Source organism: Panthera onca, chromosome D4 (genome assembly GCF_046562875.1).
Source record: "Panthera onca isolate mPanOnc1 chromosome D4, mPanOnc1 haplotype 2, whole genome shotgun sequence".
Taxonomy (NCBI): Eukaryota; Metazoa; Chordata; class Mammalia; order Carnivora; family Felidae; genus Panthera; species Panthera onca.
This window is the reverse complement of record NC_138351.1, coordinates 8,084,895-8,103,781: the sequence shown is the minus strand read 5'-3', so window position 1 is coordinate 8,103,781 and position 18,887 is coordinate 8,084,895. Positions and strand designations below refer to the sequence as shown.

Sequence of the window (18,887 nt, the reverse complement as noted above, 5' to 3'; positions counted from 1 at the left end):
CTGTGGGTGTGATTTGGGAGGACTTGTCCGTTCCTCCTTTTGCCTTTTGTCCTCCTTCCCCCCAACCCCACCCGCAACCCCCTACACCCTTCTCGGAAGACAGACTCCAGGGCAAGAGCAGGGAAAGTTGGGGGGAAGCCCCACGATCGTGGGCCCGACATCCCTGAGCTTCTGACCATGCGGAGTACCACCTGCCCGGCTGCTCTTTGTGCGAGAAAAATTAACTCCTGTGACAGAGGCTCCCACAACGTTCTCGGTTCGTGGCACTCTCAGTGTCTCAGTAATTTTCTCATGGTGCCTCCAGGCCAAAAGCAACACCGAACACTACCCTTTATTAAGATGTTAAGTGTCAACAACTTAATAGTATTTATGTACTAACAACTTATTAGCTGTTTGAAAAAAATAATATGCATACTATTAAGAATAAAAGTACCTTGGGGCGCCGGGGTGGCTCAGTCGGTTAAGTGTCCGACTTTGGCTCAGGCCATGATCTCACGGTTTGTGGGTTCGAGCCCCGCATGGGCATCTGTGCTGACAGCTCGGATTCTGTGTCTCCCTCTCTCTCTGCTCCTCCCCTGCTCGTGTGCTCGCTCGCTCTCTCTCTCCTCTCTCTCTCAAAAATAAATAAATACTAATAAAATTGTTAAAAAATAAAAGTACCTTTATTTCATTCTTAAACGGACACTGCTACTGATGGGATGTGCACTCCGCTGATGCCCTCTGAATACCACAGCTCTCAGAATTGGCTCGAATACCATCACCTTCAGCTCCTCCTCAATCCACACGGATTTTCACTTAGTACTTGCTTGTTTTTATTATGATAAAATATACCTAACATAAAATTGACCACCTTAACCATTTTTGTTTTGTTTTAAAGTTTATTTATTTAAGTAATCTTTCCCCCCCCAACGTGGGGCTCAAACTCACAACCTCAAGATCAAGAGTCACTCACCACTGACTGAGCCAGCCAGATGCCCACCCCCCACGTGAAACAGTTGTGTTTATTTATTTATTTATTTGAGAGAGAGCACACGTGGGGGAGGAGCAGAGAGAGAAAGAGAGAGAGGTGGAGTAGCAGGGGAGGGAGGATACCAAGCAGGCTCCACACGGTCAGCACAGAGCCCGACGCGGAGCTCGAACCGATGAACTGTGGGATCATGACCTGAGCTGAAGTCGGACACTTAACTGGGCCCCCCAGGAGCCCCTTAACCATTTTTTAAGGGTGTATTTAGTGCATTCACACTGCTGTGCAAGCATCAGCGTGCATCTCCAGAACTCCCCATCGCCCCTCCCTCCAGTCCACAGCAACCACCAGCCTACTTTCTGTCTCTGTGATTTCACTCTCCTAGGAACCTCATACAAGAACGACTATATAGCATCTATCTTTTTGTGCCTGGCATGATCCACTCAGCATCGTGTCTTCAAGGTTCGTCCATGTTGTACTGGGTGTCAGAATTTCCTTCCTTTTTGAGGCTGAAGAATATTCCGTTGTGCACATGAGACATAACGTACTGTTTATCCATTCATTCGCCTCCACTTGGGCTGCTCCCACCTTTTGGCCCACCAAGCGCCGGCTCTGTCATCACAACTCCTGAAAGGGTAGCTTTGCAAAGATAGGACACCACTAGAAGCAGCACGGGCAATCTCACGTTCAAAGTCTGAACCTCCTCAAGCTAGCAGTTTGCCTGGTGTCCAAAGGACGCCACATATTCTCTGTTTCCCTCAACAGTAAACATACCCCACGGTGCCCCGAGTTTGCTGGGTACTCCAGTGCCCTTGGCACACGACCTGAGAACCACGCTCTGTGATGGGAAAGCCACCGTTACCTGAGTCTTCAGTTGAGTGGAACTTACTCCTTAAGTAACATAGACACTACAATTAAGTTTATATTTCTTACAAGGCTCCCACTAGATACGGCCTGGAGTCAGATATGTGTTTGTGTGGCAATCCTTAGGGAACGTATTTTCTGTACAAAGTTCTGCTGGATTCCTGAGAGATGGTAGAGTCAGTCTCAAGGCCTAGAAAGTGTGTTTTCTTCGCCACCCTGTAAACGGCACTTGGCCCCAAAGTAATGGTACCCCACTGTGACAGTTTTACGTCAACTTCAGCGGGTCATGAGGGGCCCGGATATTTGGTCAGATATCATTATGGGTGCTCCTGTGAGTGTTTTTGGATGCGACGTACATTTAAATCAGCGGACTGAGTAGAAGAGATTGTTCTTCCTAATGCGGATATACCTCCCCAATCAGTTGAAGGTCTGAAGGGAATAAAAGGCTGACTTTCCACCAGGCAAGAGAGAACTCTTCCCTGAATGACTGCCTTCACACTGGGACGTCAGCATCTTTTCCTGCCTTTGGACTCAAACTGAAACGTTGGTTCTTCGTGGGTGTGTTTCACACCTGCTGGCCTTCAGAAAGGGGCTACGCCAGCCATCAGCTTTCCCGGGTCTTCAGCTTGCTGACTCGTCTTCCATTTCTTGGCAACGGTCAGCCTCCACACTCTATTCAGATACAGGTATAGGTACAGACACAGGCAGAGATAGATTTCCTATAGGATCTATTTTGCTAGAGAACCCCCTAACTAATATACCCACAGAGTCACAGGCTCTTTGGTACCTCTCTCTCTGGGTCATGACAATGTCAATAACGCATAAGAAAGCGATGACAAATCCCGGGAGAGATGTCGACCTCAAGTTTATCACACCATTCCATCACATCATCCCCAGGGCTAAAACCCTTCTGCAACTCGCAGAGGGTCAAGGTAGATCCGAACTCCTCAGCACACCATTCATAACCTTTATCTGGCCTCTGCTTATTCCTGTCCCAGTCTCATCTCCTACCACAGTCTGTACACTCCCCAGGACTCCCCATTGCCCCTGTAGAATCAGGCAGAAGTTAATGAAATGCACCATGATCTCTCTCTCCAGGTTTTGAGGGTGTTTGTCTCTCTATCCAGAATAGGTTCCGGACGGCATCCCTCGCACACATACCTACACATGTGCACAGACGCACACACGCGTGCACACACACATGACATACAATCTGCATGACTGCAAGGCTAGCTACTTATCCTTCAGGTTCCACCCAGATATCCTACTCTCCTCCCAGATCCACTCATCGAGCACAGGCTGGGAACCCTCCGAATGTGGCCCTAGTGCCCTCCGTGTATCGCTACCAGAGCCCGAATTGTGCTTTAACTGCCCATTCATTTGTCTGAATTCTAACTCCTTGAGGGCCGGACTGTGTCCCACTGGCTGCTGTAACCCTAGGACAGTGGCTCACCTACAGTACATGCTCAATAATTCTCTGTTGAGTAAACGATTGGATGGAGTTCAAACGGCCCAGGACACCATCTTCAACCAGTTAGTGGCTTAGCTTAGGAACTGTCAACTGAGATCTGAAAGAGACACATTCAGCCACCGCTGGCACCATCTAGAGTGGCATCCAAGCTACCGAGGCCAGAAAGGATGGTAACACGGCTGTCCTCAACCCCTGGCCCATGCTCATGCACACCCCATCCATGCACATCCAAAACAGATGCCACGAGCTCAGAAGCTGTGCAAGGAGCCAGAAAGTTAAAAAGAGGAGACTTGGGGGCGGGGGGGGGGGGTGGGGGGCGGGAGGTAGGTAAACTAATGCTTACATTTTACCTGAGTTCCAGGATGTATTAACCCTGAGAGTTCACTGTCCCTGGATTACTTGAAGCATTTTTCTTAAACCATGAGTACACTTATAACCACTTCTGCTCACTATCAAAGTAACATCCCCAAACTCCTGACCAGCTGGCAATGCTGAAGTCACTTCTACTTCCTAGACCTTAGTTCCTGTATCAGTCAATTAACAGTAGCGTCCAACTCAGGGCCGCTGTGAGGAACAACTGAGATCGCATATTGGAAGTCTTCGACATACTGGAAGACTTCGACGATCGTCGCCAGTCAGGCTTTCAACACAAGTATAGACGAAAGCAAGCTACGGCATACTAGACCAGCAGGGGCTGAAAGATTTTACTAGGTCTCGGCCCCTGAAAACCCAAGCACATGAGCTTGACATCAAGGAACATAGCTTGTCACACCAGGGACACAGCACCCTGACAACAATGGGGTTTGGATGCAGACCCGGGAGAAGTGTTTCCTATACTCATACTAAACATCAGCAGGTGTAAGAAACAAAACAACCTCAAACCAACCCTAAACCAATAAACAAATAAATAAATAGGAAAAAAGCGACATACATGTTTCAGGCTTTTCCTTAATCGACCCATTTATACCATGGGGAGGAGTACGGAGACACCAAAACAACTTTTTGGTTATTTGCCTGATACAAATAATTATTCACCCTAACTGGGTGAGCTATCAGTTAAGTGGGTGAATGGCCACTTGGGCTACTAGCAATTCCGTTTTGTAGTGCAAACACTTTAAATATAAACATTTAAAACCAAATGCTAAAAATACCTAAAGGAACAGATAATTGTGCTATTTTACATAACAAAGCTGTAGTTCACAGGAGAGACACAGTCTTTCTCTTTCTAGCCCAAATACACATCTCATTTGCAATATAACTCATTAAGTCAACACCGGTTTCTAGAGAGAGTGTTTCATTCAAATAATCTGCTATTCTCCAACAATTATTCTTTCATTTCAAATGCACATTAACCAAATACTGCTGAATTAAAAGCACATTCTCTCCGCATTTCAATTAACCAAGTTTTCCAGTTCTCTACAAGCCCCAACACATACCCCTTCACTTTCTCTTCCAGCTTTCTCCACTCTTGTCACCAGCTTTGTTACAAAACTTACGGGTTCTGCTCTAGGAATAATTTTTTATCATTGCTATGTACTAATTCTTCACTTGATTGGCTATTAAAATCTCTCCTCTTTTATCCTTTTCTTTCCAAACCTGTCTTCTGGCACCCGACTAGCACAATGACCCTTCCGGCCGCCCCCCGCCACCTTCCACGGCCTTCGGCATCCAGCCCCTTTGTGTGTCCAGAGGGCAGGATCTCTCTCAAGTCACCCTTACACCTTCCACTGCCCACCCACCCTCATCCATGTTTCTGATCTGCCTCGCCTTCCACTCTGCTTCACGGTCCCACAAGGTGTCACGTTTGCCACTGTGGCCTCCGCACCCTCACACGCACATCCACACCCACCCCCTGGCCAAGTAAGCTACCTACTGTGAGACCATCAGCTCTGACCCTGACACTCAATCACGTATTTTTCCATATGATCTGCTGGCAGAGGAGGAACCAGGGGGAGAAAAAACTAGTTTCCACTTGTAAAAGATCCCAGAAAGACAATCCTACCTTTCCCAGGATTTGGAGGAAAAGGACTTCCAAACTCCTGATGCTTTGGCTTTAAAGTGTGTGGCCCTGACATGCCTCCAGCCTGGGTGACCTGGAATCGTGGCTTCCCATTGGTGAGCACTTGTCTCCGGGGGCTCAAGGCGGGCAGACGGAGGGGGCTCTCGGCCATGCTGCTCTGAGGAGCCAGCCCTCCTCCCGAGGGCATCTTGAGATGCAGGCTGTTAGCAAGGCTTCCGATGGCAGAGCTCAACGTGCTGCCACAGGACGAGGGGCCAGGAGTCCCAGAGTGGGCTCGGATGGGAGGAATGTGTTGGCCACTGACCATCCCAGGCCCCTGCGGGCTTCCTGATGTCCGGTGGAGACTCATGCTGCATGACCTTCCATTCATTCTGGAAAAACCCGTGGCCAGGATGGTCAAGTATCCAATGGAACTAATGAGTCCTTTCAGGCAAAGTCCAATAAGTTATCCATGGTGTGGGTTATTAGCCTGTTTAAAAAAATAAATGCAGGCATTTTTAAAGGTAAAAATGAAAATAAGTCACAGTGAATTTTCAACCTGTGTAGCATTCACATAAGGCGGAAAAGAAGCACTCTTAGCAAAACAGCCTTTTATGCAAGGCAGGGTCATCCAACGCATGGTTCATTGGCAGGCACTCTCCCTTCCTGCATTCACGGTAGACGTGGGTTATGGATCACTGCGTTGTTGTGTTTACCACTGAGCCCTTCTCAATACAGGGCTCTTGGCAACTACAACCAATCAACTGGTGCCAGCTTACAGGATGAAACTTATTTTGCTCCCCAGAGGATCTGTCTATCCTAGTTCACTTCTGCTACAGTGAGTCTTAGGAAACCCAGAGCATCACCTCATGAGCTATGAGACCAATGCTTCAACGTTTCCAGGAAACAAACCAAAGATATGGCCTCTGAAAAGGATGTCAAACCACCTCTGATTTTTACTGTAAGAGCAAAGTTTTCACAGTCCCTGGATTTACAAAAGATAAAAATGTGGGCCTGGGATTCTCGCAAAGACGTCCTATGCCCATACATCCAAACACAGCAACATGATGATTCTGAGTTACGGGGATGGCAAAAGAATCGACCTCACCATACTCTCACCTTCTATGAAGGCCCTAGAAAAGGAAAAAGTCTGTGCAAAACACTTTATGGAAAGCATAACAAAAGAAGAGCCCTTCTAACGGTAAGTATGTCCACCATACTCCACATACAGTAAATCAGCCATTCACCACCCCTTTCCTCAAGCAGCAAAGAGAGAACCAAGGACTGATAAGACCACAGGACGTCATTACGCATCTGTGCATCATAAGGTCAGTACTCTCTGCTTACAAATCTTTAGAAAAGGCCATTCCCTGCCTTGATCGGTAACAGCTCTCCGAAATATACACAGACTCAATGAGGTGATTAAGTGTCACTACTCCAAATGAGTGACAGACACAGTCACCATCTGCATTCTTTTCCACAGACAGGATAGTCATGAAAAGGAGCCGAAGCTGAACAAATGCAGGAAACAGGACTGAGTGCAAAGCAGCAGTGGTCAGATATTCTCAACTGGATGATTCCTGCTTTTTCTATACGATCCACTCAGTGTCTTAGACAAGTATTTCCAACCCAATCCTAAATGAGTGGCTCCATTGGTCATCTAGGGCAGAACATCACATAGAGAAAACTCTCTACAAAGAGTTTTTTTTTCCTTTGATCCTTTTAGAAAATCAAAAATACTTGATTTTCAAGGCAAGCACTCTCTGTGCCCTCAGAATTATGTGTTCCCATATGTTGAAAAACTTCAAAAATTATTAACAATACAACATTTGGACAGTTTTCCTCATCCTTACCAATTTTCTACCTTATGAAGAATTCCAGGGATGCCAGGGTGGCTCAGTCGGTTAAGTGTCCGACTTCAGCTCAGGTCATGATCTTATGGTTGGTGGGTTCGAGCCATACATTGGGCTCCGTGCTGACAGCTCAGAGCCCGCTTCCCGTCTTCTGTCCCCCCTCTCTCTGCCCCTCGCACATGTGCATTTCTCTCTCTCAAAAAATAAGTATTGGAAAAAAAAAAGAATTCTATTAGTCTAAGGCACCCAGGTGGCTCAGTTGTTAAGCGTCCAACTCTTCATTTCAGCTCAGGTCATGATCTCACAGTTCAAGAGATCAAGCCCCACATCAGGCTCTGTGCTGACAGTGTGGAGCCTGCTTGCAATCCTCTCTCTCTCTCTCTCTCTCTCTCTCTCTCTCTCAAAAATAAATAAACATTAGAAAAAAAGAATTCTGTCACATTTCATACTACCAAGCCAAGCATTCTTGAGAAATCCTCTGATATCTAACTCCCGCCCTTCCCTTCATTACAGTCCCCAAGAATGGACAAGTAAATCCAGCTTACCCAAACCTTATCATTTAAGTTGTTTTATGGAACAATAAGAAATGAACCCTGGTATCAAACTGGTTGTAAGATGTTGGTTTTTCGCGTTGGAAAACTTCTAATGCGTTTTCTGCTGTGTCCATTTAAAAAGAACTCCAGTGTATTATCTTCCGGTCTACTGATTCCTGGGTTGATTATGAGCAAGAGTCATTTGATGTCTCTGTGCTTTGCCAGAGGATATTGGCCATCTATTCTCCACTAATTCATAAAGTAGCGGGGGCGCCTGGGTGGCTCAGTCGGTTAAGCGTCCGACTTTGGCTCAGGTCACGATCTCACGGTCCGTGGGTTCGAGCCCCGTGTCGGGCTCTGTGCTGATATCTCGGAGCCCAGAGCCTGCTTCGGATTCTGTGTCTCCCTCTACTCTCTGCCCCTCCCCTGCTCATGCTCTTCTCTGTCTCAAAAATAAATAAAAAACATTAAAAAATATATTTAAAAAAGTAGTGTTTTCTGAGTACTCTGAACCCTGCAGAAGAGAGCCCTCATTCAGTACCAACCTAAATAAATAAATCAAAGTATACATATGTTGTATTGGCAATTTGTTGAAAATACGGAATCATCCAACATGACTGGCATTATGAGTCACTATGAGTCCATGTGACCAGTGTCTGAAGATTTGCAGACTATGCCCATTTCCAGGTTTTTAAAAATAAAGGAGTCATTTCTTTGGCAGCAATATCACATGCAAGCAGGAATTCTCATCAAATATCTGAATAAAAACACATAAGTAGGTGCTTAGTATTGGGTCAGATCATCAAAAAGGTCAGTGTGCAGGAAAAATAAAGCATTAAGAAGTTAATTAAGTATCAGACACTCATACTTGCCTGTCAACCTGGACTTTTATTTTATTTATAAACTGTGCCCCTGTTTTAAATCACTTTAGGTTGGAAGTAACAACAATAACAAAAAATGCACTTAAATTTTATTACCAGAAAAGCAACAGCCAGAAAGTAAAGTGGTTGATACCATAAAGAAACGCCAGTGGGGCAGTGGCTTATGAGCTGAGAAAACCAGCCTCAAGTCAAAAATAAACTGTATGTGAAAATATGCTTAATAATCCAGTTTTCACATTAATTATGCCAACAGATTTTTCAAGCATTAGAGACCAGAATTTAAAAATCAATTTTATCTACCGATACCATAAAACTTTATATACTTTTTAGCTAGGCCATATGTTCATTTATAATCCTAGGTCCACTTGGTAACAAAAAAGGAATGAACTGCTAACTTTTAAGAAAGACGCTTCCTCATTGAGTCAGAGTGGGGAAAAAAAAAAAGCACTCAATTAGAAGGCAGGACACCAGAGTTCTACCTGTGGCACATCATTTATAACTTCTTTGGACTCAGAGCTTTCATCCATAAAATAAGGAAGTTGGTCATAATCACTGAGGTCTCTTGAAATTCTGATCTTCAAAATAATTAAGATAAGGAAGATGATCCAACATACCTACTGATGGGGCGCTTGGGTGACTCAGTTGGTTAAGCATCCAACTTGGGCTCAGGCCATGATCTCATGGTTCATGAGTTCGAGCCCCACATCTGGCTCTCTGCTGTCAGCACAGAGCCCAGAGCCCACTTCGGATCTTCTGTCCCCCTCTCTGCCCCTGTCCTGCTTGCGCTCTCTCTCTGTCTCAAAATAAATAAACTTTAAAAGAAAATACCCACTTATAGAGATCAAGGATAAATATGTAGATTTTATACCTATGACATTTAAACCGAGGGGACAGGGTAAACATGGAAGCAAAAATAATAATCTCCATCCACTCCATCAAAGCAAGAGCTCGTAGGAGGCTCGCACACCAGCAGTGTGCTGAAAGACAACACTTAAAAGGCAACCTCGAAAAATGGTATCCGGATTAAGTTTGCCTACGCTTTGACGAAAAGTGAAATCATAACTCATCAGTATCAAAATCTAAGTGGCAGGATTCCACTGGTAGAGCATCCTTCTATTTAAAAACTTACTCAAGTTTCCCAGAATTACTTTTTCTTTCATCCTCTATCCAGTACCTTTCCCCAAGGTATCAACAGAAAAAAAAAAAAAAAAAGAAGAGAAAGGAAAAGCAAGGAACATCCAAAAGTACAAATTTATGGTATTCTGAATCTGACATATTGATACATTTAGAGTTTTTAATACTCCATCGGTTCAAACAATAAAAATGTTCATTTTGTCAAATGAGTCAATGTGAGTTAATATATTCTTCCTTTGACCACTTTCAAACTCCTAAAACATCCTCCTTTAAGTCAGGTCTAAAAGGAAACTACTTAACTGCTAAGGAAACTCAGCCACAAAACCATTTAATGATTTCACTAGTTTTCTGGAAAAGCTATGACTTTGATCAAAATACAAAATCATGACTCTACCTTCTACCCAAGACTCTAGGCACTGCGGCTCACAGATTAAAAGATTCAACAAATGAAAAGCAATGTTAACTCATCCATTCAAGAGCATTCCAAAAACACGAGTTCCATAATGCCTATTTACAGCCAAGAGCCCTTTCTTAGTAAATATCATTAATAAACTCATCTAGAGTCATAATTCATCTGATGAGCCAGTTAATTATTAATTTTCATACATCATTTCATTTCCTTAGGCTACATTTAGCCTTTGTTACATTTTCCATTCCTTATGCCACAAGCGTTATTCTTACCCCGCACAGAAAACCTGATAATGAGGCACAAAATACTGTCAGCAAACAAACTGCTCCTGAATTGGTTTCTTTATATACATCTAAGCCATCTAAAATAGGGGTTTTATTGATTCTTTTTATTCTTTTCCCTTCAGGTTAATGATTGTATAATTTCATTAACTGCTTTTTCAACGTCTCTGCCTTGATCATTAATAGACCCGAGCTATTCCCCTGCGCTTCTCCTCTGGTTACAGCGTTTGTAGCCTGAAGAATATAGAAATGAAAAGCCTATTGACAGATAATATAAGTTATTCTCATGCACGGCTGCGGTGTGAAGCACATTTTGCAATTCAATCAAGGACAGATAGAGCTGAATGTTCTTAGATCCCAGGAGTTCATTTTAATAAGCAGAATGTACCTTGTCCTAACACAGGTGACTGACTCCTCAGAAAAGACTGTATAAACAAAAACCAATCGTGTAAGTCATTTTATTGGCAACAATATAAACACAGCTATATTAGATGAAACCAATAAATCAAAATTATTCTTGTCTCCAATTTTAACGAGAGGAGAGTGCAAACATGTGCCCGTGAACCTGGAGGATATTATAGAGGAAATGCCTTGGATGTGTACGATATCGTTTCTCTAAATTGGAAGGGAGGGTACTGAATTATGATAAAGTAACCCACAACAAGGGAGGGTTGACCATTTCTGTGGTTTTGTAACTTTATTCAGTGAGACCGACAGATTCACAGACTTCACAACAGAAGTTACACAGGAACAGAGGGGGATGTTTCCACATCAGTGAGACGTGGAACACAAACTTAGGGAGGTTACACCTCGTAACCACCACATATAGACCACACAGTCGTGCAGGCAATGCCAAGGTCTGATGTTGGTAATGCTAAGAATATTAACATATTTATTCTGAACACTAGGATGTACAGCTATTACTCAAGCAACATAATCACCAATAAGATACAATCTTAAAAAAAATCAAAGCAGTGAAGCACTGAGTTCTAGCAATTAAAAAATATGAAGATAAACTACTGTTCCCTCCAGAGATTCAAGACCTTTCTGTCATTCAAGACCACTCAGAAAAGACAATATAATGAACATTATGGATCTCATCTAATAGGACCCCCGACTGTCTTATCTTTGGATTCATTTCAACCCTTACCTATCTAGAAATACACATATTCTAATTTTTCTATTTTTCTATGTTGTAAAAATTTCCTCAATGAACATCATCTTCCCTAAGTATGGTGTAAAATATCTGGCAGTACCCTTTTAAACTTAAATTAACGGCTAGGATATTCAAAATGCAGGTAGTAAATACAGACAAAGGTAAGAGAAAGGGGGAAGGAGGACGGACGTAGGAGAAAAAGAAATGATCAAGTCCAATTTAGAAATTTATTCTCTAAGTTAGTCAATCCTAACCTAAAAATCAAAGCAGAATTGAGAACCTTCCACATAAAACTAATAATTACAGGTTACTGAAAGAAATTCAGCACCTTCAGGAAAACACTACTGGAAGGCAACATTAAAAGTTCAGTAACCTCTCTTAGAATCCCCGCTCCTTACTTCAATCCATCTATATAACTCTCATACACCCTTAGGTCACTAAATGTCACTACTTTTAGTAGTCATTACCTACAAATGTTTCATTTACCTTGCCTCAATCATGAACTCATCGAGGAGTAGGGAAAGTTCTAGAAATCTGTGGCCCTACCACAAATGGCAAGGGAGAAGGGAATAACTAGGACTGTAAGAAATCACACAAAATGAGAATGAACTTGGGAGCAAAAGGATTTTTTAAGACAAACATAGGTATGTTCAGGAAGGTAACCATGCCGTGGCCGTAAGTTTAACAAAGCACTAAAGTTTCTAAAGCAGCATTTTTCAAACTGGTGGCAGACTGATAGCAGGCCCTACAATCAATTATTCAATACTGAAAGTGTTTTGTAATGAAACAGAACTGACTAGAATAAAAGAGAAACTATCAGAGTACATCAGATGTATTAACCGTTAAGTACTGTTTTACTTCAGTTTACTTGTGGGTATACGTGTCTGTAGATCTTAATGCATATAGTGTATTCTGGGTAAGATGAGAAAAATGTAGCTTATTGTGCGTTACAGTCAAAAAGGCATAAAAGCCACTGTTATAAAAGCATTTAGACTATCTGCCTGCCCAGGCATCTACAAAGAGAAAAACCTACAGGTATAAATAGAGCTGAATAGCCAAAGTAAAACAAATATCAAAATACAGCTGCATTAAATAAGTATTCCTTATTTATTTTAATTAATTAATATAAATTATATATATATATATATATATATATATATATATATATATATATATATATAAAGTAGATCTATAAATTTGACATTTTTGGCTTTGTAAAACATTAGGATTAAATAATAAAAGGCTGTCCTACCACTGCTATCTTTCACTGTGTATTTGACTCAGTAAATATCATTCGATCAACATCAAACAGATCGACCAACTAACAGAATTAGGATCAAAATGACCCACAATTTTAGTTCTTCTTCATTGTAGAAGAGGGAAGACCTTCCCTGAAACAGAACTTCATTCTCACAATGCCAAAGGGGGACAAGTTTAAATTAACACATAACTGCCCTTCAGAACTGAGTTTTTCCAAACGGGTTCTTAATAGGAGTTAACCATCAGATCCCACGAAGAGGAATTTGAAATGGAAAAATGAACACATTCCTTATGATGTCACCACTGAATTAATTACCTGAATTGCAAAGGGTGAACACCACATGGCCATGGTTTGAGACACAAAGGCTTCTTCAGAAATATAAAAGAAGAGTAACTGGCTGGAGTTTTTTCTTTAAAAACAAAAACATAAACAAACCTCCACCTTTATACAAGAAGATACAAAGGTAGTAAAATTTGGCAAATGAAAAACACATTCTTTGTCAGTCTTTGAGTACAAATGACTACTCGGTCTGTGTGAATAGCTATTTACACAGCTAAAGATCACAATCCTTTCAAAAAAGTAATAAATATCTACTTATGGAAGATTCTAGAAGTAAAACTGAATTTATCACTCACTAAACCAAATATTCAAGCATATTAAAGTGTCCCCCATGCCATGTATCACTGAATGATTTCTTTCCTTCAGTGTAGTTACTGCTTAAAAGTGACCAATAAAACTATTTTTAGTGTTGGTAGACAAAAGTTTTACACAAGTTAAATTATGTTCACTGACATCACTGCAGAAGTATGAACGTTCGCAACAATGACTAGTCCCTTAACCAACATGACAACATATTTATTTTAAAAAAAAAGGGGAAGGAGAAAGAAAAAGAAAAAGAAAAAGAAACAAAGAAAGAAAGAAAAGAGAAAAAAAGAAAAAACCAACATGAATGACTCAGTCAAGTTACAGAAAGAAGTGGAATCTACTGGTCACGCTGAAAAGGTTGGGAAAACATTAATCCATTTCTTCACACACAAGAAAAACAAGAACTTGTACACAGCCCTGGCATCTGGTTAGCCTTCTGTGTATAGTATTCGGCAGGCCTAGAAAGGAAACTTCTTAGATCTGGCTCGGAACTTGAGGAATAACTGACATTCAGAAAGCCTGAGCTCTATCAAGGCCCCTGGCACGGGGTCTGACCTTGTGCTGTAGCCCTACCTGCCCATCTGCAGTCCCGCAAGGCTGGCTGCACCTGAAGGAATGTGCGGCTGCTCCCATTCTTGGCCTTGAGGAGATCCGATCGGACGAGAAGGGCCCCATCAGCTTCCTCCATCTCAGGTCTGCTCTCAACTATGGACAGCCCTCATGATTCCAGTCTTCCAGACAAATCCCCTGATCCTGTTCCCAACGTGGATCATAACTGGATCCTTGTCTCTGTTCTTACTTACTGCTTTCGAGTCCACATGGGTGGTCCTTCCCCTCCTCACTTCTCTTGCCCCCTTTTTCCCCAAACCCACATCCTCCGTACCCTCCAGGTCCACCCCAAATACCCACTTTAGGCCTTCCCCCAACCTCTGTTAATATCTGTACCTGTCTGTAAAACGGTTAGAACTACGCTATTGTACGTGGTTCACGGAATTAACTCACAAACAATGAAAACTCGCAGCTGAAAGCTGGGAAACAAACACAGTAATTTCGGCCCCGAGACCAGGCACTTCTTTTGATGTGGGGGGTGGGTGGCCCTCACAGAGCAACTGTCAAATGCATCTGGAGACGGATGGTGCAAGGCGCATTCTCCTTGCTCACCCCGCACTGGCTCCATGCTGTATGCTTCGCTCCTGTCTATGGTCCCCCTATCAGGCCCTCATCAGGACAGAAAACACCGCTTCTGTTCTGCTAGTGTTTTCCTTGATTCTATCATATTAAGTGACGCCTGGCCAACTAACTCTACAATCTCAACTGTTCTCATCATCTTTAAAAAATTTTTTTAATGTTTTTATTTTATTTTTGAGAGAGAGAGAGAGAGAGCGCATGCGAGCGAGCAGGGGAGGGGCAGAGAGAGAGATCATGAGATCATGACCTGAGCCGAAGTCAGACGCTCCTGAGCCACCCAGGCGTCCCTGTTCCCACCACCTTTAAAGGGAAATCCAAATTATCTGACCTACTAAAACGTTGTTATGTCAGCAAAGAAGACAGCCCCAGGAGTACATATTCAGTCATCCAACTTACATAAGGTATTTTTAAAGACAGGCAAAATTAATATATCTGTTAGAAGTCAAGGCTGTGGCTAGGGAACACGGTGACTGGAGGGCAGTGTGAGAGATGTTTCTGGAGTGTTGATGACATTCTATTTCTTGATCTGAACACCAGTTGCTCAGTTGTGTTTAGCTCATGAAATTTCATCAAGCTTAAGATACGTGTACTTTTCTGTATGGATATTTTATTTCACCCCAATAAAGAAAAAATGGGTTTAGCGTCAACTCTGCCTGGAGTAAATGGAAAACCTGGAACTTGGGCATCTTTTACCAAACGACAGGTTAGAGTCATTTAAAGATTTTGTCATACGCCTCATCCTCCAGGACGGAGTAAGGCAGCACATTTTTTTTACCGCACAGATTTCCTACATGCTTGTTTATTTTTAAATTTGATTTTCAATCTTAATGGATCCTGTGAAGCAACCAAGCAAGTGAAAAGTTGGAGTCAAGTCCTGTATTTCTACCTTCTTTCTAATACCCTCTACAGAGAATAATTACAGAAACACAGAAAATGACTTCTCCAGGGAAGCAAGTGTGGCCTGGATGCCACTTCCTGAATTATCTTCTTCAAGAGGTACTTCATCTATATTTGGCAAGAATTACAAACTAACATTCCAACTCCAGAGATCACTACCTACAATACGCGAGGGACCGAAGTGAAAAGATTGTCCTCAGATTTAATTTACTAGCAAGGAAGAACACTCAGAGGAAAAAAAAAAAAAGACTGAGGACACTCAGCTCCCTTTTGAAACAATGGAAAGACCCCTTTCTGCTGTATGAATAAAGGCAAGGCTGGTACCAAACATTAGTTTGCTATTATCTAACCTCCCCCACCCCGCCTATTTTGGCCCAATAGGAATTTCACCTACTAGGTGAACCCTGGAGTCCACCCCACCTGCCCCCCTCCCCTCAAAAAAGGTTGCTTTTCTTATTTGGAACGATGATCACTTCCAAGCAAACCAACAACAGACCTCAGGTATTCGGTCTCTGACAAACCGACTACCCTTAAGTAACTTGGGTGGAATCAGCGATCAGAGAAAAGATGCCCTCTCCCAACTGGCCTACGGTGAACCAGGAAGGCAGGGAGTGACAGCAGCACTGGGACTTAACTGCTCAGGCTCAAGAACTGTTAAGTCCTTCGAGCAACAGCCAGTAAGAAAAAGTGTTTTTGGAAAGCAACTGGGAAAGAACTGTCCCCTACTCCTCTCAAAGGCACTGGAGGGTCTAGTCCGGCTGCCACAGACAACTAATGGCAACTGGAGTGCATTCGCGTGTGACCCTTAAACTTCAGCAAGTTCCCAACTGCAACACATGATATATAACATCACACACTCCTGTCTCTACGTGGCTGCAAGCTTCCCCCCCAGCCTTCTTTGTGAGCAGATCCTCTTTTCGCAAACCTTCGCAGGATGCACTTGTTTAACACGTTACCAAGGAAGTAAAATCCGAGGAGGGACAAGAGGAGAAATGGGAAGATTTAAACCAGACAAGTCAATTTTGTACAAAAGAAGAAAAAAAAAAGAAAAAGAAAAAGAAAAAAAGCTTCCCAGCTTAGCGTAACAGAGGGTGCTCTAACGGAGAACGTGACACAGGGGGAAAGGGATGTCTGGCTGACTCCCAAGGCAGAAATCATGACTCATCAAAGCTTTCAGTGGGGACACAGAGACTTCACATTAGTCTGGAGCTCACCTTCAGGCCAAGAAACGCTCTCTGCGCTGGACACTAGGAAACTGCAGTGCGTGTCCGGCATCTGTACCCACCGGCTGTGAGCGACTGGACAAAACCCTGCGAGTCTCTGGCTCTCGGTTTCCCCGTTCACAGGTGACCCCATCCATCGCCAAGGTCCCTTCCAGCGTTCACCGTCTATACTCGATATTCCCCGGTCCCCGGTCTTTTTCCCAAAGGGAACTGGTCCGCTGGGGGGAGCTGCGGTACACCCCTCCCCCCACCCAGCCCGACCCAAACTCCGCGGAGATACTGAGGTTCTGGAAGTACGTGACCGGACGGTGCAAAGCCCTTTTGTCTGCAAAGGGGGCCCGCAGTTACAAGAGTCCCGTCCCCACAGATACTGCTCCCCGTGATTCCGGAAGTACCCTCCACCCCAGGCCCCAGGCCCGAGTTCAGATGCTCCGGGGGATCCGGGCCTCCCAGATGCCCGGGAAGGCTAGCCGCGGGGTGGGGAAGACGCAGCAGAGGGGCGGGGGCCTCTCCAGGCGGGAGGAGGACTTGCGAGATCCGGAGAGGTGCGGGGGACCCACTGGACGGGGAGACGCGCCTGGGGCAGGGCTGGAGGAGAGCAGCGCTTATCTGACCCCGGCTGCCCTCCCGCCCCAGGTCCCAGGCCCGAGTCACCAGGCTCCCCCAGCGGAGGGGCGGGTCTGAGCGGGGAGGCGACAGGGACCGGCTGGGGTGCGCTGCTGCGACCCCGCCACTCTCCGGCCGCCTCTGACCCCAGCCCTCGGCCCAGTCCGCGAGCTAGCGCAGCAAAACAAAACAAACTCGCGCTGGTTTCCTGTTGTGCAACCCAGTCCTGAGTAAGTCCGGGCCGAAAGGGCGCCGCCGCCGGCCCGCGGCGGGGAGCCCGGGCGGCGGGGACCCGCGCGCTGCCCTTCCCGGCCGAGCTGGGACGCCCGGGCAGCCGCGGGCCCCGCCAGCCGCAGCGCCCACGGAACCGGTGCCCCAGCCCCCGGGTCTCCTTCCGCGTCTTTCCTCCCAAACACCCCGGCGAGTCGAGGGCGCGACCCGCGAAGCCAGAAACAACCTTCTCCCAAAGCGTGTCCCTCCAGGTACCTAATTGAATCATCCATAGGATGACAAATCCGTCCGGGCCAAGTTTTCCAGACACTTGGGCAACTTCCTCGTCCCCGGGGTGATTTGTCAGCTGCAGTGAGTAACTTGGCAGTGTCGCTCGGGGCAAGGTGTGTGTCTAGGGGAGAACCCGGTGCTCGCTCACGCTTTCCAGAGAGCAGCCCCGACCGACTTCAAAATACACACAGGGTCATTTACAGGGACGGGAGCCGTGAGCACGACAGAGTGCCCGAGACCGAGACATTCTCCAAACAGTGCTGACATTCCGTCGGCCCCAGAGAAGTGTAAACGCCGAGTGACGAAGCCGAAGCCGGCGGGCAGTGCGAGCGTCTGGGTACGTCTGCGCATTCTGCGGCGTGGGAGGTGAAAGTTAGAGACCTGGCGGCTGCGGGTGGCGGGACCGTCCCAGCGACAAGTTCAAGGACCCCCAACCGAAGGGCCTCCTGGAGCAGTGGGGACCTGGTCTCGGGCGAGGTGCGAGCGTGCAAAAAAAAAAAAAAAAGCCCTTGGTGGAGCTTCACAAACACGTGGGAGCTGGAAAAGGCAGCTTCAGCCCCGTGTGTGTGCGCGCGCGGGACCTCACGTCACCCCACCAACTCTCACTTCTCCAGAGTTTCCCTTCAGTGGGGACTCCTGGGTGGCGTGCAGGACCACAGCCGCGCGTCCTGTAACTTGCCTTCACTGTGTGGCCCTCTGGCCCCTGCTGTTCAAAAGAAAAACCAAAAACAAAATCTCCTCCTAATTAAAGAAACTTTTAATACCTTGTGGATTTCCTCTCCGTCTTCTACACCAGGCGCTCTTAGGCAACTGACAACAACACGGCTTGATCACTAATTGAGGGCTGCAAACAGATCTTTCCGAAAATCTGGGGCTGGGGGGGCGGGGTGCGCGTATCCTTAAACCCGCGCAAACGCCACTGGCTCCGCGTGGAAAACTAATTCTAATCCCTAGTTTGTATCTCGGAGCGTTAACTCCCCCGCGCTCTCAAGCGCCGGTTTCTCCCGACTCTCGCCTGCGA

The 18,887-nt window shown here is 45.1% G+C and overlaps 1 protein-coding gene across 5 annotated transcripts in view; it reads right to left on the bottom strand.

Moving 5' to 3' along the window:
* Positions 1-18,887, bottom strand: part of GLIS3 (GLIS family zinc finger 3) — a 451,944-nt gene that overhangs the window by 432,917 nt on the left and 140 nt on the right. For 2 of the 5 annotated variants that reach the window (XM_060610168.3, XM_078436065.2), the window contains exon 2: positions 5,302-5,788. The exons of 1 other annotated variant lie outside the window; for it this stretch is intronic. In XM_060610168.3, the coding sequence (XP_060466151.2) occupies positions 5,302-5,689 (388 nt within the window). In that variant the 5' untranslated portion in view covers positions 5,690-5,788. Of the gene's footprint in view, positions 1-5,301; positions 5,789-16,750 lie in introns of all 5 variants that reach the window. 2 more of the 5 variants (XM_060610169.3, XM_060610170.3) reach the window with 2 other exon arrangements.